Source organism: Phoenix dactylifera, chromosome 2 (genome assembly GCF_009389715.1).
Source record: "Phoenix dactylifera cultivar Barhee BC4 chromosome 2, palm_55x_up_171113_PBpolish2nd_filt_p, whole genome shotgun sequence".
NCBI classification, from domain to species: Eukaryota; Viridiplantae; Streptophyta; class Magnoliopsida; order Arecales; family Arecaceae; genus Phoenix; species Phoenix dactylifera.
Genome location: NC_052393.1, coordinates 24843842 through 24867890, shown reverse-complemented (window position 1 = coordinate 24867890; position 24049 = coordinate 24843842). Strand labels below are relative to the sequence as shown.

The following is a 24049-nucleotide window of genomic DNA, read 5'->3' as shown; positions in this document are numbered from 1 at the left end:
GCAATAGGAAGAAAGATCAAAAGATTAAACAGCCCAAGAAATCCAAGAAACTGAGATGTACTTGCTTGACCTTCTCCTTTTGTCTCATCAGGCAGCTTTTTACGAATCAGGGTGATGTAAACAGCATACAGGCCTGCTGAAAGAACAATTTGCTTATAATATTTTAATAATTATATCCATATTAAATATGTAATAATATGACAATATTATCATAATAATTCAATAATATAATCATAATACAATATATGGCATATTGTATTACAAATGAGCACTCTAACCATGGATTCTGGAAAGATGAAGACAACCATGAACCTTATAAAACAAAAGCTTGTGCAGAAACAATGCATAGATATTATACACTTGTTGACAGAATCATCCATCTAAATCACCCAATTAATTCTGTAGACTAACACTGGAAGCAACCCCAAGAATTCTTGCACGACCCCAAAACAAGACCGAGGATGTACTTCATCCATTCCATGCCATACATTTGCATTTGCTGGAAATCTGGATCTTCGACAACTCAGCTTGCCAGGACAATGCATCAATATAAGCTTTGAATAATTCTGATGATCAAGAAGATATTTTGCTTGATAAATCAAAAAATAATGAAATAATTATAGACAGCCATGGAAAAGAAATTTGACCGCACTATGAAACAGAAGTCCTATTTCTCTCAATAGGCAGTTCAAAATGATCACCAGAACTCCTATTTCTCTCGATAGGCAGTTCAAAATGATCATCAGACACGACATTATTTTCTACTGCAAAATCTTGGCTTGTTTGGGTTCTGCTGAGAGCATCTGATGGTATGTTGATTCCAGCAAACCCAACCATGACAGCGGCAGCTCCGATGTAATCCATGAGACGAGGGGCATTGCCAGTGAGTGAGTCAACAATGGCAGCTATCGGAACCTGAATTGTAAGACCAGCAGTTGCTACAGTGGTGGTTGTCAGAATGATGGCCTTTGCCCACAAGTAATCGCTCAACACATTATCCAATAAACCTGCACAAGAGGATTAATTTAAATCAGTGAAATCAGTGCTCTACTGTCTCCTGGAGACCATTTCAAAAGTATAGAATAATTTAGCATAATTTGAACACGATGCAATATTATCCTTTTATGATGCAAAATGATGTGCTAGAAAATGATGATAATATTGTAATCAGCAGATTCATACAGATTGCCATTAGAGGTACCTAACAAATACATAAACCACATCAGCTAGAAATATAAAAGCTCGCCTGGACAACTACTAAAGACTTGAGCAACCTAATTGGACTCCAAAATGACTCATGGAACAATAAAACGTATAACCACAAATGTAACTTTGGCTATCTTTCAGATTGTCACTCATCCTCCAGTCAGGACCTGACAGGACAGAACTGACAAGCATGTGGAACCATGTGTTTTCGACTACAGCAAGCTTATAGCTATTTACTGATGATATACTAAGTACCGCTGAGCACTGGAACATTTTAGTTCCCCATTTCAAAAGCAGATGAAGTTTTGCAGTAAACAAATTACAAGCACTGCAGATGTGTGAACTGATTCTAATTAGTGGAAATCAAATTTAATGCATTGTTTCAAACAACAGGTTTCATGGTAGATGGTCAAACCAGACATCCATATTAGCACTATAATCTCTAATCTATTAACTCACATTGCCACCCTCTAGAAGCACATTCCGCCGTGTCAAAATAAATTAAAGGAAAAAAAATAGCAGTACCTTTTCCTTTTCCTTAAGGCTTGTTGTAGTTAGAGATGGAGAATAACACAAGTAGCATGAGCTCAGAAGAAATTGTGATGTTCAAGGTATGTGATACAGTTGATCCGTGTTTCTGCTTTTGCGTCTTCCTTAATACCTCTATTTCTCTTTCTTGTTCACCCTTTTTTGATAATTTGAGTCTCAAAGGAAATTCCATTTAGCCACTAAAAGAAATTACAGAGATATCCCAGAGAACCAGGTACTTGAAATATCGAGAAAGAGATTTGAAGGCAACCAAATTTTCCAGACTTCTACAAAAATCTTACATGGTTAACAAGCCGATCGTGTATAGTTAGTTTCTCTTAGAGCATGTAACTATTGGTAATTAGCTTCTGAAAATGACTATCTTTCTTGCCTCCCTTATGATGTCACTAATCTGCCAATCCAGCGGCAAGGTGAAGCACGGTAGAGGTCACGCCATTACAAAAGGTTATTTGGCATCATAGGATTAGCTAACGACCTACATACTATATTAACTCGTAAACTCCAAACCAAATACCAACCAAACTGTCAGAAACTTAATTGTTTCAAGAATGAGCAGAGCACTTGAATAGATGGTCACTTCTTGTCCCTCTTGTTTAGGTTGTTCTCACTTTCCTTTGCATCCAACAATGCTTCTGGTATCTTCTATGCACACCCTTCATCTATAGTACATTATGAGCTTGTGGAGGCACATCATACACATTGGCTGCCTATTATTGTATAATGTATAATTGCATATGGTTGCACTCCATAATCAAATTGTGTCTAGGATTACATATGAAGCAATGTAGATTATTACAAGGGAATATGAAAAACAAGAAGCAAGACAGTTGCAGCAAAAAGGGATTATGATTGATGACCCAAAGATTAGATAGCTGTTCAGGAACACCAATGATGACCTACCAAGATAATGGGCTTGAGGTGGTAAGGCTTTATGAAATACATACAACAAAGAGTAAATGCATTAAACCAACATACACCATTGTATGCCTTCCTAAATATTAGTCATAAGTTCATCTTTTGTTTGTGTTAAAAGTATAGACATTATCCTTGAGGCAAGCCCTCAACATTGAAATCCCTAGGATGGGGGCATAAACCAATTTCCCCATGGAATGGGATGCGCCACATCCCACCCCCATCCCAATGGCCATCCTGGTCAGACATCTTGGTATTCCTTTGGATACCTTTCTAATATTCTTTTTTTTTTTAATTTCTCTTAGAGGTTTTATTGTTTTATTTATTCTTAAAATATTTTTGGACTTCAAAAATAAGGTGTTAGGGTAAATTGGTTTTATTCAGTGTATCCTATTCATATCCATCCCCATGGTTGTTTCATATGTTTTTCCAAACCTAAATAGTAGCAATTTGGCAAGGATAATTTTAAATTAATTCTCTTTGTAGGTTTGGGTGCTACTGAACATGTTCGAAATTTATCCAAAGCATGCAATAATTAAGCAACATGTCCATAATAATAACCTAAACATGCTATATTTTCTCCTGAAATTATCTTTCCATTATTTTTTATAATAATTTATCCCAAAAAAAATATAATCTTATAAAAAATAAATATATTAAAAAATAGCTTTGTAGGTTGATCCTTACCCTACAACATATCATAGTTCATGCCAAACATTAAAAGGGCATGATTTCTCCTGTTTTCTTTATTCTTGGTCAAATTAATAGCAAAAAAAAAAAGAACAGCACATCTCTTTATCCTGGGCTTTTCGGTGTTGAGTAACTAAGCACAATCATCGAAATCCTAAATTGCATAACTCTCCTTCCCATCCTCTCTCTCTCTCTCTCTCTCGGTTCGTTGGGCAATAGGTACTAGAGCTCATAGCCCTCAATAGAGGCACATCAAGTGTGGGACTTGGACACATAAACATTTGGGGGAAAAAGAAAACAAAATGATCACTAAAGCAGTGAACTAGTTCAGCGCTAGGATACAACAAGTATCAAAGCCTCAAAACTGGACTTCCGCGGGCCCCAATCCCACTCTGCTTTGGGAAAAAGAAAAATCAAGCTAATCCACGAGGTGCTAGAATGGCAGAAAGATGCTGTGGACCATAATCTACACATTGGTCACCATATCAGAAACCTTGATTGGGACATAATTGATCAGGAGAATGAAGGTGGGGCCCCGGGTGGTGAGGCCAACAACAACAGCAATACCGTGCATCACCACCAAGTGCTGCCCTTAGAATAGCATTGGCAAGACAACCCTCAGTAGGGGCCACAACATGTTGGCAAGGATCTGGAGGTAGTTGGGGCTAGGATTGTGTTGCTTGCCCATGGATCCGAAAACCCGAAGCCACAAAAGCCAAGATGGGGCAAGGATCACCCGTTTCGCCCTCCATCCTGGGTAGGACCACCATAGAATGGGCGAAGTGCCCCATGTGCAAAGGGTCTTGAGCCCGTCCGACACCCCGATTTTTCAAAAGAACAAGAACAGGACGGTCGGGACGGCCCCCATCCCAACATAAATCACCGGTAAGCCTGCGATGATAATAAAAACACTTGTACCACAAAAAATCTCACTGCTAGTCAATACTCCAAAGTCTAGAATAAATGACCTCAATGAATTCAATGTACGCATACACCCTTCTTAAAGATTACCACTACCTTTCTTAGTGCTTTCTCCATGTCAATAAAGACAAAGCCTATTCCCTTTTCTCTATACTTTTCTATTAATTGTCTAAGTGCAAAATGGATAACCTCTATCACTGACCTCTAGAATTTAGCGCGTGCTTCATACAAAAGGTGTGTAATAGATGGATGGCTATGATGCCATCCCAGTTAACCAAATGGTTTAGTCTATTCTTTTAGAGGAAAACAATGGCTTTGTAGGAGTTCATGAAGGATGCATGGCTTCATTATTTTTTGAGAGTCGGTGAAGCTAGCCTTGACCATTTTGTGCTATATATTAGCAGATTAGTTATTTGAGATTGATATTTTTTTCCTTGAGCCTTATTCAACTACCCTTTTGAGTGGTTTATAAGGTTGGTTGCCTGATATTTGAAGCAATTACATATATTACCTTTGTCGTTATTATAAACAGGTACCAGTATACTCATCCAATCGTTTGGCATTTTCTTGGTTTTCAAAATCTCATCAATTAAGGCCCTCTTTGACATTAGTTATAGTTTCCAATTTTCAATTTCTTTTTCAAAAAAAAAAAATCTGAGACAGGAAAGTTGTTTGGTAACCCAGTTTTTATTTTCAGTTTTTTGATAACTCTTTCCCAGCTTCTAGAAGTTATAGAAACTAAAAAATCTAGTTCTCAAAGTTTATGAAAACCATAACTACCTATAACCACCATCACATCTATCACCATTGCCACCACCAATTCTATTTTCACTTGCCACCTGCAGTCCTTTGCCCGCTGCCTCCCCCACAACCACCAGCCACTGCTGCTGCCGCCACCAAACAGCCCAAGTGACTGCCAAACAAGTTTTGGATTTTTGATTTTCAGAAAATTGAAATTAGCCTTAGTTTTTTAAAAACTAAAATTGAAAACTGGAAGTGATGCAAAATTTAGCCTAAGTTTGCAAGCCAAGTTAAACCAATATCTCCCATGATTTTCAAACCTCAATAGATATTTCATATAGCCCTAATATGTCATGCTTTTGCATCTTTTTCAAAGCTTTGACTCCTTTATATGAATTGTATGAAGAAAATCCAAAAAACTTTTGATCGTGCCTCTTGAATACAAATTCTCTAGTAATTTTCTCATTTAACAATTTTGAGAATAGCATCTCCATCTTTCTTTAGATTCATCATCTTACACCAAGATCCGTTGCTCACTTTGATCTAAACAAATCATTATCTTTGGATTTCCTCTCCTTGTTTAGCAATATTATAAATTTCTCTCACCTTCCTTTGGATCTAGTTTATCACGTGAATTTTCATATGCTGTATATTCAGCCTTACCAGTCTTTCTGCATCTTTCGTAGCCTTCTTATATCTTTCATAGTCTTAAATATCATTCATAATTTTCCATTTTTTAAAACAAATTCTTCTTGCCTTATTGCCTATTGTACATTATTATTGCATTACCAAGTTTTTTTTGTGTGTGTATTGTCCTTTGGCTCCCCAAAAACTTCTCTAGCTACTCTCCTAATATAATAAGTCATCCAATCCCATGTTCAAGTTGGTTCAGTTTTTAACTTCTAGTTTTCCTCTTATGACAATTTATTCCTGAAATATGCAACATTTTCACCCTTTTAGAATGCACCATCTAATCACCGAGCATTAATTAGTTTGATCCATTTCTTTTTGCACTTAATATATAGATCTAAAACGACTAGCCTTTGTTGAGCGGTCAAGTTTTCCCTTGCTATCAAATTACAACAACTGCTTGTTATTTGTTCTCCTCTCTGTATAACAAGGTAATCTATCTGTAACAAATTTATCCACTCTAAAGGGTACCTAAATGTTCATCTTTCTTCTTAAAATATTCTTTTTTGCAATTGTTAAATCATGTATACTGCAAACTCAAAAATGGAATCTTCCACAAAATTCTCGTCACCAAAATCATATCCACCATGTACCCTCTCATGTTCCATGTTACTCTTCCTTGAACGCCCATTTAGGAAACAAACTTTAATTACCCATTTCCCTTTAGAATATATTATACACATCCATCAACCACCTCCCAAAACTATCTCTTACTATTGACAAACTATTGACAAAGCCAACTTGCAATGCACAAATGCCAACTACACTAATAATCTCCTCATCTAGCACTAACTTGATCTCTCTTAGTAATATCAATTTTCCCTTTCGCATCACAATTTTATCCTTCATTTCTTTATCCACTACTATTTCAACTCCATTACTCTTATTATCCTTCCCTAAATATAAAAGTTTGTAATTACCATTAATATCTTAGACTTTCTATCTTTCCATTAAGTTTCTTGTGAGTAAGCAATATTGAGTCTCCTTTGTATCATCATAACCACTAGAGCTCAACAATCTACAATCAAAATTCCAATAGAACTTCAATTTAATTGTGTACTGCTTTGTCAAGTTACTTCTATATGACACATAAACCTAAATAAGCCTTGTTTGTTCATCACCACAATCGGGGTGATAACCTAGCTAGCCATTGCTCAATTCTCACCAAAACCAGCTCATATTGTGATGCACTACTTAAGGACAACATAAAAGCCCTAATTATAGGTTGAGGTGCCCAAAAGAGGGGTTAAACCAAAGGCAATGAATGGAAGTAGAAACGGGGAGTTGCCAGAGGGGCTAGCCATGAAGCATAAGATACAATTTAATAGGAACAAATATTTGAATAGGATCTAGGACAACAAAAAAGCATATAAAAGACAAAGATTATTTGGTTACTTATAATAAAGATCTGCAAGAATCAACTAAATACTAATATTATGAAAGTAGGCTTTTAGAATTAGATAAGAAGATAATTGAACAAATCATAGGATATATAGAGTACAAGATATAATAATCTATAAATTTTTATACTATAGTGCATAAGATATATTATTTCCTCCCATCATAGTAAATCTACTGTCAAATTTCTTAACTTTGTAGAATATAAGGTTCAACCAAATTGTTGATAGTATGGTTTCATATAACCCTACAGAGAATCTATAACAATCTAGTCCATTTCCATATATTTGGACTGGTGACAACAAATAGCAATTGTAAATACACTTTTCTCTCAACTTTGCTATATCGGTAAAAACTAATTCCAAACCATCTGCAGTTATTAGAACCTGCAAGGCTGCACTTCTCAACAAATTAGTAAACTGCTTCTGTTATTGCAGATAAAATTAATACAAAATGATAATTTTTACCTATTGATCACATAAGAATATAATAGCATTGTTTGGCAAAGAGATGCATTTCTTATATGAGCTAGTTAGTGACATAATCTATATACCTGGTGTAGTTTTTTGACTTCGGATAGCCTCCCTAGGAGGCTAAAACTATGTTATGCTCTGTGGGATGTAGTTGCACCAAAACAAAACAAAAGGGAAAAAACCATTAATGTGCTAAACAGCGTATCATTTATATTCACAGCCTGTAATTCTTTTTTTTCACTTGTCTTGCCAATTAGAATCTTTCAATCAAAAATTGAATATATACAGATTGAGCTGCTTGCAGAATTTTTAAGGAAAACCTGCTTGCAAAATTTAGTATATATGTCTACCAAATCAGAAAAGTATTATATGATGATTAACTTCTGGTGTTAACAAAAGGAAATTCTTTAGTAATAACCAAAAAAATTTAATTCATGAAAAATAGTATGCAACAAACCATCATATGTATAACTGAGAAAGTGAAAAGTGACACAAACCTTTTCCAACAATAAGACCAAATTGCTTCCATGTAAGCTTCTGAAAAGGCTCTAGCTTTGTAAAACTCAACAGTAGAGCAATAGGAAGAAAGATCAAAAGATTAAACAGCCCAAGAAATCCAAGAAACTGAGCTGTACTTGCTTGACCTTCTCCTTTTGTCTCATCAGGCAGCTTTTTACGAATCAGGGTGATGTAAACAGCATACAGGCCTGCTGAAAGAACAGCAAGAATGTCTCCAAGAAGAGGGTTTGTTCCAATTGCATTGGCTGCAGTATTTGAATCAGCCAGGCTGACTATTATTGTTCCCCCCATGCACAGAAGAACACTAATCAGCTTTACCCAAGCAAACTTTTCTCCTAGGAATGCTAAAGCGACCAAGAAAGTGAAAAGGCTAGATGTACTGCTTAAGATGGTATTTGACTGCAAAAAAGGAATAAGCACCCATTATAATGTTATTACTGAGATGGAATGGAAAGAAAAAAGTAAAAGGAGAAGAAACATATATTGCTCCTAGGAATGTATGACACTTGGTGCTTAAGGACACATACCGTTACAGTGGTATATTTGAGAGACAGATTGAAAGTCAGTTGTGCAAAAAACCAGAAAGGGCATATCAACAAGCTGACTTTAGCTACACGAGTGCGTGTCCATCGACCCTTTGCATCTACTTGTTTACTGCGGTCTTGACTCACAACATCCAATTCTGGTTGACCACATGCATTAGCATGACTAGATTCTTGAAGCCTGGACTGAACTCCAGATACAGTATCCTGTTTACTATGACCCACTAAAACATTGGGGTTTGTGTTATGATCACTCTCATGAAGAAGATTTACATTCTCCAAATCACTAGATTGTTGTTCGTCTGTATCTTTCTTATTTCTCAACCAAGACCAAAAACCTTCAATTGAATCCTCAAAATACCGTGAAATTTCAACAATAGGGATGTAAACCACAAACAATGAGTTGCAAATGTATGTTATCAGGAAAGGAGAAACACCAGCATCTACTACAGATTGAACTATAAAACTGGCAGCAATCCATATGGTTGCAACAGCAATTATGTACATCAAACCCAATGCCCAACGCAAGGTATCTCTATCCGTCCACCTTTCAACCCATTTCCACCAATGACTAGTTCCAGAGTCATTTAACCTGTCCATATCTCCTGTTCAACAGAAACCATTTCATTAATGCTTTCAAGCTATATTAAAGAAAATAACATTTTTTCTGAGTCTTCATGTACTGCCAGTGGAACAGGAAAATGACAGTAAATAATAAAGAAGATAATCAACCAAAAGATGAAACATGTCTTTTAAATTTATCTAAAATATATGTTGACAAGATAGTAGAGGATTAATAAGAAACTTTAAAAATAGAATTATCGTGTCACTGTTGTAATTACTTAATTTTTATTACTTCTTTTTAGGAAACCTATCAATCAGGAATCATATGATAACCAACACACGAAAAAACAACCATTTGGCATGAGAATTTGCTTTTTGTACCTAAAGCTATTTATTCCACAAAGCAAATGTTTTAAGTATTTCTTCACAACTAAAATTTTGGTTTACTATAATTTCTTACTTTGATATCCGGTGTATGGTTTTAAACTCCTTGTTCATACTACTTGCAAAAATTAATTTCTTATAAGAATAACTCATATTTCTTATTCCTGAACTTTAAATCATCCGCACTTCCGCAGGTTACAATAATGAAATTTTACCAAAAGTCAAAGGACAATCATCAATTCAACAGGTCTTCTATGTGTCATGTCTGTGCATACGAACTGAAGGTTAGTTTAAATATTTAACAGACTTGGGGTAAGGTGGATGAGGTGGCAAGTATTTTTAGCACAGCATTTGCAAGATTATTAAGTGTGGTTGGGACATGTAGTATATTATAAAACACCACTAAAGCTTGCAGAGTTGTATGAATAAGAAATAATGCATTAGCAACAGTGTTGCATGGACAAGGATATGAGAATCAGATTTGTACCTATAACCAAGTGTCAGCAACACGGGAAAAGGAGATGCAAAGACAGGATGAATTTTAATTTCAACTAAATTACATATTTATAACCTTAAATATTTTTAAACATTAAAAAATATAAAATATATATTGTTTGTTAAGATCTTTTAATATAGAAGTTTCTCACTCAAACATCTTAATTAACTTGGGGATATAGGAAAAGTAGTATTTTACAATGTTGTTTCAACACATGCATCCTTGACCAATCTCTAAAAAGAACGAGGATTCACTTTTAACATCAAAATAGAGGGTCAAACTCATTGTTGGATGATATGAGCTCTCTTCCGATCTTTAAGAGTGGCCACCAAAGAAATACATATGTGTCCGAGTGTCTGGTAAGTATTCGATATGGATATTTGGAGCTAGACATGAGTATCTAGGTCATACAAGTTATCAAGAGGGCTGAAACACGAAGAAAAAAAAAGCACACTTGCCTTTTCAATGATTGAAAAGGACCAAATTCCCTCTCCAAATGATAGTAAATATGGTATGTTTTGAAAGGATAACATTAGAATTTAGAAAAGACTTCTTGAAAATAATCAAAGAAGCTCTGTGTGAAGAACAAATTCTGGGTAAACTCAGGAAAGATGGTATAAACATGCCCAATTAATGTTTGAGGAGACTTGGGTAAGCGCGCCTTACATTTGTATTAATGAATTAGGAAAGAGAACGAAAGTTCTATTGATAATTGAAATTCATGAGAATGAATTTAAAATCTTTCACGGGCAGACAGCTTGTATGGGGGATGATTTTGACAAAGGATTTGCAAGGTTGATCCTAACTACTAAAGCAAGGCCTGTTGATTATAGCCCTTGACTATTAAAGGATGATTTTGGCCAGGTGATAGCCCAAGAGACTAGGCAACGGCCTAGGAGACAAAATTTGTCCAAGATTAAGAAAATAACTTATATCTTCATATATTTCAATTATTGATGGAAACTCAACTATCCATATTACATGATCCAACGATACACCAGCAACAATTACCTACGAGTTCTACATAAGACATAACATTTTAGTCTACTCTTCTAATTTTGCTGTTTAATCTAAGCTTGTAGAGCATAAGTTTAGAACACTATTGTTGTCTTAGAACAATATTAGAGCACACAATCTCCCATTACCAACATTTAGAAATCATATTAATTATACATGATGTTGCTACTATGATGATAGCAGTAAGACTAGTATGTTATTACTTACTACTATCATAATATTAATTACACTAGTATATTACTGCAATATAAAAATGATGAAAACAGAGCACAATATAAGAGACAAGCCACTAGGAATAATCCAACACACACACACACATACACACAAAAAGCGCCATAGAAGGAATGAAAATTCCCAACCATATACTTGATTCAAACACCCTTCTAAATTCCCAATCCAATTCAATTAAACATCACTCCATCATCGATCATTAGAAACGATCTAAACGAAATATCCTCTCAATAACATCAACTGCAACTTCAGAGAGAAAAGAGAGAGAGAGAGAGAGAGGGAAGGAGATGAACAAGATTCCCTGATTCTCTTTTTTCTCTTTTTCTTTGGATGCGAAACGAGGGCGAGCCCCTAGGGATTAGAACTCTCAAAGCCGCAAATTAGATTAATGAAAATCCTTAGCGGGGGATGCGATTGAGGTAGAAAGAAATAGAAGATTTACCTTGAGGCCGTCGTTCCCCGCCGATTCGAGGGTCTCGGTGCCCTTGTTCGAGACCCGTTGTCATCTATAGCGGACGGTGGTTGAACGGGGTCCCTTTCGTCGAGACCGGATGGGAATAGGAGTGCTCTCTCCTATTTTTCTTTTTCTTTTTTTAATTTTAATTGCCCGTAGAATGGGTCGGGTCCTGGGCTCCAATGATTTGGCCTGGGCTTGGTTAGCATGCACATACGCCCTTTATAGGCTCTTTTTTTTTTTAATATCTTTCTAAGTATCAAATTTTGCATGGATATCCTTTCAAATTGATATTTGCATATTTACCCTAGTAAAACACTTATTCGCTATTCTATTTTTCTTTATTCTTATTTTTGCATATGTACCCCACACTAATGATTAAAATACTCTTAATTGCTAGATGTGCAAAAAGAAACATTTATAAGACAATCGCGATGAGTCGAATTTTGCATGAATATCCTTCCAAAATTGATATTTGCATATTTACTCTCATAAAAAAAATATTTTGCTATTCTACTTTTTCTTTATTCTTGCTTTTTGCGTATGTACCTACGCCATCTAACGCCGTTAAAAATAACTAAAATATTCTTAATGAATAGATGTGCAAAAAAAAAATATTTATAAAACGATCGCGATGAAGACCAAAAAAGTAATTTTAAATTTTTATTTTATTTTTAATGAAAATAAATATAGTTTTTATTAATGGTGTTAGAAGAAATAAATATAAATTTTAAGAGAGTATCCACGTAAATTTGAATTTTTAGAAAGATATTCACCACAAAACCCCTCCTCTCTTTTTTTATTTGCTTATTCAAGTTTTGTCAAAACATCCTACTTTGTGTTCATTTTGGCAGATTCGGACAACTTTCATGCCTCTAATGGTACGATGGTTTTTGGAATTTTCAAACGCCCTTATCCTGTCTCATGGACACCACCATATACTGCTCCAAACGTAATCACTATAGTGTAAGGTTAACTATGCTGAATTTTGATTCAATGGTGATTGAAATGCATGAAGAGTTGGTTGACAGTCTTCTGCTATCTGGAAAGCTACAGCATAGAGTGTTAAAGGTCATCAAACACAATTTTAGATGGATTCTGGGAGATGGAGAAATCTATCCATGCTGATGTTGATAACTGCAGATCTTTGGCATGAAAGTTTCTGATTTTATATCCAATGACCCTCAGCGGAACATTCAGGCTCTTGGTCATATTTTTTCGCATCTAAGATGGTACAGAACTATATCTTCAATGCCAATATCAAAAGGTTGTTACAGACTTACAGTGCCAAACTTTGCAGGGGATTCAATTGGCTATCTGAAGTAGAGCTAAAAGATGTTTATAAATTGGTCCCCATGCAATAAACTGGCAGCATGGATAATTATTGTCTACCTTCCAGCTGGATTTGGAAATCCAAGGTGGCGACTCGTGCAATGTTCTTCTCGTGCATAGAAATTTGGAATGGAATAATAGAATGCAAGTCCCTTCTTGCTCCAAGAGGTCTTATTAACAATCAGAAAGTCACCCAAGCATGTAAATATGTAATGCTTCACTGTTCATTTCAAAATGGTGCAAGAAAAGCCTTATAATTAGACTTGATCACGAGTTGGATATTTCAAGCTTGAAAAGACTGCACTTATCCAACCACTTGGTCACTTATGCTAATAAATCTATCATCATGTATACGGGTTGGATGCTGTCTAATGGAAGGGAATTTAAGGGTCTTTCTATCTGAAAATTCAGAGTCCTTACTTCATAGTGAAAATGGCACTCCGGCTCGCACTTGAGTACTCAAAGGCTACCATTTCTTCAACCGATAACCTCTGCGCAAAACACTGGTGATCCTCTAGAACCCTTCAACCGTGACTTAGATTTCCCCTCAACTTTGATGGATCGAAAAAGGATGGCAGTGCTGGTACTGGTTTCATAATAAGAGATGATAGTGGAAGAGTGCTGTTAGCCGGTTCTAAGAGGCTTGGTCCATGTTCAGCCCCTGAAGCAGAACTTGGTAGGTGGAAGAGGAGCAATGCAGCTGCTGTGATGTTTAGGCTACTAATCTTTTGAGTGAAGGTGATTCAAAGTCAATGGTGACCACAGTTTTCACAGTCTCTTCTGCTGCATATTAAATAAATTGCCGGTTCGCCAATTCAATGTTGGTCATAATTTCCAAAGGTGGAGACCAACCAGCTGATCAATTGGCTTTCATCTCATTCTAACTTTTTTTATATCCTGGGTGAGAAGGTGGTGGTGCTTCTGCAAGCCTTGTACCCTCTTTGTTCACTCTTGTTCATGCTCCAAGATGGACTTATGTAATGACATCGAGATTCTATCAAAGAAGGGAAAGCTCTTAGATCCTATTTGGCACTGCTATTGTTTTTGTTTTTTTTATATAAATTAGTAAAATATTATACCAAAATTGATGCTGGAAAAGGTATTTGCAGAAAACTGATGCTACACCATGCTTCTAGTTGCACTCTTTTCTGAATACAATAAATCTTTGCTTCCAAGAGCTTCAAAGATTTTACAAATAATTTAAAGAAAACAAAACAGTTTTAGTTTTCATCTACGCATCACTCAGCCTTCATTTTTCTTCTTTTTGAAAACAAAACTAGAAAAGATAGCTCCTACATTTTTCTTCTTTTTCAGAAAAAAAAAAAAACAATCATAAGCAATATCTGCTAACCTTTTCTCTCCTCTTCGCAATTTTATCGGTCCCCTCCCTATGTTTAAATCCTAAAGATACGGGAAAACTCGCACACGGTTTGGATCTCCTTGTCGTCCATGAATTACAGTCCCTGTCCATTGTTTATGGACTCCAATCAAGCCAGTAGCAAGCAAGATCCCTAGACAGCCAGAACCATGACCGAGAAAAATGGTGGAAGAGAGGAGTAGAAATATTTCCAAAATAAAATTTAAGTTAAATACTTGGATTGGACTGTTCCCTCCCTTTTGTGTTTGGTATAGTCAATGAAAGGATTACAGGAAATTTCCAAAAATTGTTCGGTTATTATACTAAGGATTGGTTTAGATGCAAAGAATACTGTGACAAGCTTTTGTTTTTGGAAAATCTGGTCTCTCTATTTGTTTGTTTCCATAGACAATTAAAAATTAACAGATATTATTTTCAGACTTTTCAAAAAAAATTCCTTTTCGTGAAGAATAAAGTTTTTGAGAATTTTTTTGTATATTTCCATTTGTCCTGAAAATTTTAGGCAGGATGAGAAAATTTGCATCCAAACAAAGTCAAGCCTTTCCTCTAAAATTTTCCCTTTTGATTTTCTTTTCTTGCCCATGTTTGTTGAATAAGGATGTGCCATGAGAACACGTGATCTCTGATCACTATCAAGCTCCTACCGTTTAAAACTAAATATCCACACCCCCAACCCCCCCCCCCCCCCCCCCCCCCCCCCAAAAAAAAAAAAAAGCAAAGAAAGAAAAAGCCTAAAAAGGGCAAAATGCAAAGCATTGAAGGCCAACTTAAGTGACGATCAGATGCCTAACACCATGCAGAGAGAGGAAAAAATTGTGAGGAAATGGTGGCAACAACTGGAAAAGACAGGAGAATAGAGATTTAAATGACCTCATGATAATTTCAATGTTTTGGGATGTAAAAGAGAGTTTATCTGACACCTCTGATCACCACTATATTAAGAGCACCAAATTGTTAATTTGGCAAAAAAAACATCTGATTATTTTACACTTCATGGTGACCCCACTTTACTTGGAGGCAACTTTGGCAAATGATATCTCATTTCTGTAATAGGTATATGATTTTAATTTGTCCTTCTGATCACTCCAACCGGAGTTGAAGAATGGACATTTGAATCTCCTGGACAGATGCAAACTGCAGGGACACTGAAATGTCCAATCCATATGCTTCATGCGCAGGTATACAGTAACTATAATGCAGTATAATGCAAGATAGGTACACATTAAGTAAATTATCTGTTGCATACTAAAAGGAGTTCTTACTTGATGGTAAGAGTACTGAAGCATGAACAATTTGTAACTAGTGACAAATCTAACTTGTCTTCTCCACTTTATTGGCCGACACCTATTGATTTGTATTGGTGAGAGGGTAAACCCACAAATTGTAAATAAAAGCTAATATATTCCAGTAAAACATGCTAAAGGACTGGCAAAGTGGAATAGTAGTTTGCAGTTATAAAACATAAGTTACACGGGTCATAATGATACCTCGAGTTGAACAAGAATTTAGAAACTCCAAGTTAGCTGACATGATTGTAGATGAAATATGTTCTGACAGCAAAATTCCGCCAACCTGTAACAAAAGCTTTGTAGACCTTTGTTCAAAGGTCAGGCATCCCAATTCCAGCTTTAGCATCATATGTTTTCTCCAGTACGAGGTCAATTGGCGTATCCTTGGGACCAGCTGCACATGCATTGGCAAAATAAGATATAACTCTATAGTTAACCAAACAAGTCAAGTAACAGCTCATAATACAAACCATTTACAAAATAAGTTTGGTAGATTTTAAGAGGGAGGGAGGGGGGGGGGGGCATTCATGAGCAGATGCAAAATACATATGCAACCTTACAAAGGGGACCCAGAAGAAAAAAAATAGGGAGAAAGAGAAGTTAGGGTTTCAGACAGACTGAAATTGTAGTTCTTTTAGATATTCACGGAATGTAAGCCTTTGTTTTAGGCTCAGTAAAAAGGCCAAAGAATTTCTGAGGTTTCTAGAAATATTAAAAGGAGTAGGTTTTGTTTTATCAAAACAGATTGATGTCTTGGCAAGAAACTGAAGATTAGCTGGAAACTCAAGTAGAATGGGGGAGCCCATTGGCTTCACACTAAACAAATCCTTACTAATAATGAGTCTCGATCATATAGTTCTGATGCCCTATTGTTCTCAGCTTCCAGGGTTTGAATCCAAGCTCAGGGAAGAAGTTTCCCAACATTCTCTACAACCTAAATTTCCTTCGATGTCTGGCAATTGGGAAGTAACTAGTACACTTAAAACTAACAGAATCTTTCTTTATGGAATAGGAATGTTGGAAATGGAAGGCAGGAGCTTTACAAAGGTCAAGAAGTTGGATATTACAATTTGCTAGCTCTTAGAACAACAGTCTCTAACTGTCAATAACATGTTCCTGGGTGAATGGTGCCTTAAATAATGTGTTTAATAGTGAATAAAGAACCTGGTATCTCAGAAGTGTTAAGGTGTGTGACCGGTTTGGTCAAACATCCTGGAATATCTTGGTAAAAGTTAATGCTAATAAGCCAAAAAAGCAAATTATTTGGAAACTACTCATCAGATACATCATGGACGAGGTGTTAGTTTTAATGAAAGAATGCTCAAATTAACTACTACTACAGGCTTTTTGGCCTTATTATTGTCAATATGTCTTCTTCGCAACAATAGTCATAACAATCATGGATACCTATACTTTGGAATATGGTTCACCACACCGATCCAAACCGGACGATATAGGACGTACCGTACCATACCGGTTTAGTACCGATACCTGGTACAGGGACGTACCGACACTCAGTACGCCAAAAAAACTCTGTAGCATACCATACCATACCAACATAGTGCTAGTGTGGCACCAATACGAGATGGCGAACCTTGCTTTAAAATATTTTTAATAGATAACTTTTCTAATTAGAGTCTCAGCATATTGGTGGACGATCTCTAGATATACCAAATTTAGGTTCATCTATTAGATTATCGAGTATGCATGATGTCGTTTTGTATTTCTAAAAAAGCTGAAGATTTTAAGAACATGTTAGAGAATAATAATAAATGATAGAAAATAATAATAAATGAATAGATGCTATAAAGGTGCAGATTGATCCTTCTTACATTGTTTAGGTACTGATACTGCAATATCTACAACCAAAATGATATTTATGTATTTTCACAAATATATGCATAATTTAGGCTGAAAAGAAGAACCTTGACTCTCTCTCTCTCTCTCTCTCTCTCTCTCTCTCTCTCTCTCTCCTCTCTCTGCGTGTGTGTGTGTGCGCGCGCGTGCGCGCGCATGCATGTGTGTCTCACGGCAGTTACTTACTTATTTTGGTCTAACCCTGAGGGACAGGAGTCATTTGGTGGCTTGAGCAATATAAAAACAATTATCGATGGATTGAGATTGTCACCCCTTCAATTGAACCAATTTCACTATACGAAAGATTTTGATAGGATTTGTACCAAATGGATCCAATTCCAAACTAAATTTGAGGAAGACGTATATAGCATCTGATGAATGTAAAATATCCACTGCCAATGATATAACTTACATTAGGTCTATTAAATGCATCCAATGATTTAATTTGTTTAACTCTTACTTTGTAGTTCCTCATTTCCTATGTTTCCTTGACTCTTTGATAACCCATGTAAGGCAATTCAAATTTTTTATTCTGATAATTTTGTATGTCCTATCAATCCTATTTGTAACTGTCCATGGTAAAGTCTGAAACATAATTCCAACCTTCCTATTACAGCTCTTTATTTAATTAAAACAACATTTGTTTAAATTTTTCCTTCATTTCCTTATGATTTTGTCTTTCCATTTTTTTTATTTTTCCTCCTCTATGACTTTTTTTGGTAGAATCCTCCTATATGATTTTAATTTCCTATTCTTAAACCTTTGTTTGAATTATTTCTATATTTATTCAAAATTTAAGGCTCTATGAAACCAAAATGTTATGTTGCTGAAATATATTTACATATGGTCAGTGTTCCAACCGAAGCAGATACAAAGCTGTCATTTGCATCTAGATTAAACACATGTTAAAATAGCTTTTATAAGTACTTAACTACATCAAATAAAACAATTACAACCTGGACATTGTTCTCATCATCAAAAGGAGTTGTCCTTGAGATAAGATTAGAGGATTCTCACTGTCAGACCATGTTAAATAATGAGTGCAACGACCATTTTCATACTACCCATTGTGAAAAGATGACTTACCAAGTGATTTCATAAGCCATGTCGAGAAATAACTAGTCCAATTGAAATTGAAGTAGCCATACTTGTTATCATCACCCCTATCAAGTATTAATGCCACAACTTGCTATCATCATGCAAAAGCCTATTGAATTTTCGCCGTTTGGGGATGAATCTTAAACAATTTCAAAATATACCACCGGAATGCGGATCAAATGCAAACATTTACAGTGCGAATAATCTATATCTCCCATTTTTATTTTCTATTTTCTTCATTGTCTTCATACATAGTCTTGCAAAGTTTTAGTGATTTTGTTGAGATTGAAATTTGGAAGAGTTGATAAATAAATAAATCTTCAATGTTGGTGAATGGAAGAATGACCCTACCTTCTCAACACCTATGTCCTAGAGATAATTCACATAGCCTAATCAGCAACCCTTTCATGTTCTAACCATAAAAATGCATGTCCAAAGGCCTAGCCTATGAGGTACCTTTGGTTTCTGAACTGCCACCTCCATTTCCACCTTATGCTGTATACTACCTCTTGCATTATGAGTTTTTTGCTTCCTAAATTCTGTCCAAACATTTCAACCTGGTATTCCTAAGTATCATCTGATTAACCTTCCAATAAATACAAAACTTAGAAAATGATTGGAAACAAAATGGTTGATGGATGAGACTATCCTAGGCATAACTGAGTGGCAAGCCTTCTCTACAACAATAAAACTACTCCTCAAAGATAAATAGGGCAAGAGGTAGTTCATCCATGAAGTAAAAAAAAGTTATTCAATTAATGCAAATCTAGATCATAGTTTATGACTTTATCATATTTTATCACTTGATTAGAATGGGCTACGAACTAGCATTATTCCAATCAATTTGGACACAGAGGAGACATGCAGTGTCAAACTATGTGACATAAAACAGATTGTGCATGCACAAATATGCTCTCTATCGAACTTTTTAAGACAGCAAAACCAACTATGCAGCAAGATAAACTACAATTCAGACATCCCAGGAAACAAGTGATGAGTACAGAATGGACTAGTTCAGAAGAACTACAAGAAAAAAAATGATGCTAGTGCTCCAACAAACAGGACATAAAGTTGCTGGGAAAAGAAAAACATACGTTCGGTAGTCTTGGTTTTCTCCTTTGCTTTAAGATCTCTGGACGAGGTATTATGGCTCCAGATGCTTGTTGCCCTCTAGAGACTCTTACCTTCATTTCCATCTTCCAGATACTTGTATCCAATCTTAACAAGGTCTCCTGCATGAGCATATTACAAGCAACAATTTACTTCTGCTTCATTAAATGACGACAAAAGGGGAAATTGCCTTCATTAGGTAATTATCCTGTGACTAAAAGGCTATCGACAAAATCCATGTGTATCATACCCAGTAACTGGGTCAAGAACTTGGACATTCGAGACATGAGAGGAGCTTCAATTGAAAAGATCCCACCTTCATGTCCTTGTCCTTGCTTGATGTGTTTCTTCACCTGCCAAACACGGAAACTTGTTATCACACTTATTATCGCCTAAAATAATATAATTTACAATGTTGGAGACAGAGATAACAGACTGAATCTATAAATTATGGAATCCATGGTAATTTAATTCAACACTAACAACTAACTAAACTATGACTTTTAAATACAGTGGACAGGGACAAGAAACAAGATAAAAAAAAAAACAGCAAAAAAGTGCAGAAATGCAAGACACTGCAGATATGACAATGAGAACTAATCCAAGGGGTATCAGAACATCATGATAGCAAGGCAGGATTTAACAAGTTACAGAAAAGTTTCATATCATTTTTAAAGTTTTGCTAAGAGCTTCTAATCTATTCATTGACTAATTAATATTCAGAAAAAAATACTAATCAATAAAACCACCAATAAAATAGAGAAGAAACTGACAAATTGGATAACGTTTCTATTATTCAGTAAATTTCCAACTAGGATCTGTATCGCATTAACAAAATCAAAAAATTGGCCATTTAAGTCCATGATATTTCATAGGCGAATGAAGGTTATCTCCATTAATGGTAGTTTTGGACCAAAAGAATGCCCCTGATCCAATGCCAAGAATTAACTATAATAACATAAAAATCAGAAAATGGGCGGTAATGTCCCAATTATTCTAACTGAATCACATTATGGAGCAAAAGTCTAAAATGTGCATAAGTAACATTATCGCTGATACAAAGCATTTAGCAATTTCTTCTCAATATTGTAAATTCAAGAATGGTGATGGGGTCTCATTAAACAAAAATGAGATCAACAAAACTCTATAAAAAACTTGATTCTCATGAAAAAAATAAAGGGAAAGAAAGGAAAAATTTGTCAAACATCTGGAATTAGTAAATGGGACAAACCAGATTCTTTCCCTCAACGATGACTCGGTTCTGGGATCGGATAACACGTTTGATGACACCTGTCTCACCCTTATCTTTCCCTCTTATGATCATTACCTACAAAAAAAAGGCATCATTTCAGGGGGAAAAAAAACATATTGAAAGGGAGGGGAGGGGGAGGGGGAGGGAGGGGGGAGAGATCAATAGGTTATACATTATCTCCTCTAAGGATCTTCCAATGTTGGATTATCTTCTCAGCTGCCTTCCACCCCATCTCTCTCTTTCTCTCTTAGTTCTTTGCGCACTTCTTCCTCTCCAGAGGTCTGGAATCAAGTTATGTTCCTTTTTCATTATTTGAGAGTTAGGCATTTATAACACATAAGAAATAAATAAAATTAAATGAACCATTTGTGATTTTAACGTTTTCATTAGAATTTTTCTGTCATCTCTAGTAAAAGTAATTGTTCCAAATCCTACTTCCAGTACATGTTATTTTTGCTACAACCTCTACATAAGCATCATATGCTATTTCAAAATTATCTATCATTATAGTAACCCAAAACATAAAAGCACTCTTTTATTCTATTTTTGGCAATAGTACCCTTTCCCACGCATATATTGGTGTAATGTTGGACTTATTCTGAAATTGCAAATGGAATAAGTTTTCCAATCGGTTTGTGCATTGATGACTTTTTATTTAATCAGCTGAAGGCGTCCGGTAGAATGGATCAAGCCACAGTCATTTGCACACCCTAATTTTGCCTCTTCAGTTTCATTTCCTAGTTTTAGCAATCATCATAAATTAAGATCCAAAACTTGTTAAGTGATAATAAGGGCCTTCTCCAATCAAGAACTCATGCTGAATTTAAGATTTAGAAGCAAGTCAAAAGGATCCAAGTCTGGCAAAGCCTCAATGTGATCTTAATTAGCTTTGGGTTAAAGTTTCAGACCAGCTACCCATTCACATGGCCAGTTAAACCAGGTTTCTCTTCATATTAGGTCAGCAATGTCGAATCTAAGTCTAAAGATTAAGAGCCTAGTCTCAGATTTATGAATGAATTTTGTCAATTCCAAGCAGATTCTTTCATGCTTGACTACTCTAGTCCATGAGATTCAGACCCTATCTTGTTGGAATCCAAGTCTTTGTTTTGATCCATAGCTAACCATAGGCTCAAATACAGGTATAGATCAAGTCCAAGCTCAATCAGCTAAAGTCTGATTCAGGTCTAGATAGATAATGCTCTTGCATCTCTTTACATAAACTCAAACATGAATTTCAAGAAAAGCACCAACAATCCTATTTGTCATCCTTTTTATAGGCAATCTAGGAAACTACCATCAACCGTCCTCTAGCAGCAACATAAGAGCATGCTATCTTAATACTTATGCCTTGGCTTGTTGAGCTACTGGTTCGCATTTTCTTTCTTTAAACACTTGAAATGCTTTTTTCTTCAAGAAACCATCAAGCAGAAATGCATCAGAAGACCACCAAATACAAAAGAAGTATTTTCCTTCATCGAGTTTTGAAATGCTTGTGACAGTGACTCTGCCACAAGACTCCATCAATCCAGAGCCTCTCAAACTGTAATTCTGTAAATTGGAATGCCAATGCATTCCTAGGCCAGTGTTCAGCTTTTGAGATGGAAGATATCACCACATAAAGCCTCTTATGACTCGATAAGCTCCTAATGCTCCCCTTAAAATCAAGCAGAAACCCACCTTACTGTGTTTCCTATAGAATGCATTGTCAAAGTTCACTTAGAATTTGACAACAATCGCAGCGAATTAGGTTGTATTACACATCATATACTACAGCAGCATCATAGTCCTGCCTTTCCCATTTCTTTTACTATCATGCCTCCTTCAGACAAATCAATTTTCCTTTACCCCTGTTGCTGAACATTTATTGTTTTTGAGAAAATCATGGAAATCCAAAACTTCTTTACCGCTCCCTTGACTGTGGCTTGGTGATAAAGCAATATGTGAAAACGAAAAAGGACCACAACAAGCAAACAAAAATGGCGAGGCCTTAGAACCCAATTGAATTGATAGAAAGAACGAAATCAAATGGGAACGGATCGAGATCCATGAAAACAAGGGGAGAAGGATATGAACCTGGATCAGAATCAGGGGGAGCGGTGAATTCAGTGGCGAGGGTTTCTCTCTGGGAGCTCCGGGTCTCATCAGAAGGTAAAATTTTAGTGCTTGCCGGGTACAGCCAACTATTTTCTAAACCATCCATTCTTGTCCAAACCAGAAAGAAAATACTGTGCTCAGCTGGAGAAAAGAGAATGCATATACACCCCCAGAAACTAGAAAAACAGAGAAGAGGAAGAGGGGGCTCCGATTGAAATGGATGCAAACTGTTGACTTCGCAAGAACAACAAAAGATCGTCCAAGATTGCCTCACCATTTAGAAAAGCCATTGTCCCACTCGGCAATGCAGCAAAATCCATGTTCAAGAATCACCACAGACTCCTCATACGAGACCAGATATCAAGAAGAAGAACAAAATCCAGCGAGAAGAGAGAAAAAAAAAATGCGAGAAAGAAGCACAATTTCACGGCCGTTACCCGCCAAGAAGAAGAAGACCACCAGCCAACCGTGAGAAAGAAAACCAGCTGGAACCTAGGGTTCGAAGGTTCGAAGGCTCAAAGGGGATTCTTGATTCGATGAGACGGAAAGATCATTCCTTCTTCTTCTCCTTCTTCTCGGATGAGCGGCCCAGCTACCAATGGCTGCAACAGGTTGTCTGCGGAACAGCAGACCTTCCAGAGCTGCCTCTCGCCCATTGCTAGAAAAGAATACATGCACGGCAATGAAGAGGAGAAGAAGAAGAACCCTTAACGAGTCACCCGTCATCATCGCCCCAATTTTATACATATACAGACGAAGAAGCGGAGGAGAAGGAGAAGGCTAAGAAGAAAAAAAAAAAAAAAGCAGCGGTATAAGAGTAGAAAAGAAATCCCCACAAATACTTCTCTCTAT

General features: G+C 36.1%; 1 protein-coding gene across 1 annotated transcript; it reads right to left on the bottom strand.

Moving 5' to 3' along the window:
- Positions 1 to 206: 206 nt before the first annotated feature.
- Positions 207 to 23618, bottom strand: LOC103719197 (uncharacterized vacuolar membrane protein YML018C). The gene is given in 12 exon segments (XM_026809290.2): positions 207 to 1007; positions 8078 to 8498; positions 8627 to 9246; positions 15985 to 16180; positions 19836 to 19928; positions 19930 to 19962; positions 19964 to 19973; positions 20102 to 20141; positions 20144 to 20204; positions 21083 to 21178; positions 21276 to 21384; positions 23177 to 23618. Coding segments are annotated over 11 exon segments (1986 nt in total). The 5' UTR covers positions 21336 to 21384; positions 23177 to 23618; the 3' UTR covers positions 207 to 651.
- Positions 23619 to 24049: the final 431 nt, after the last annotated feature.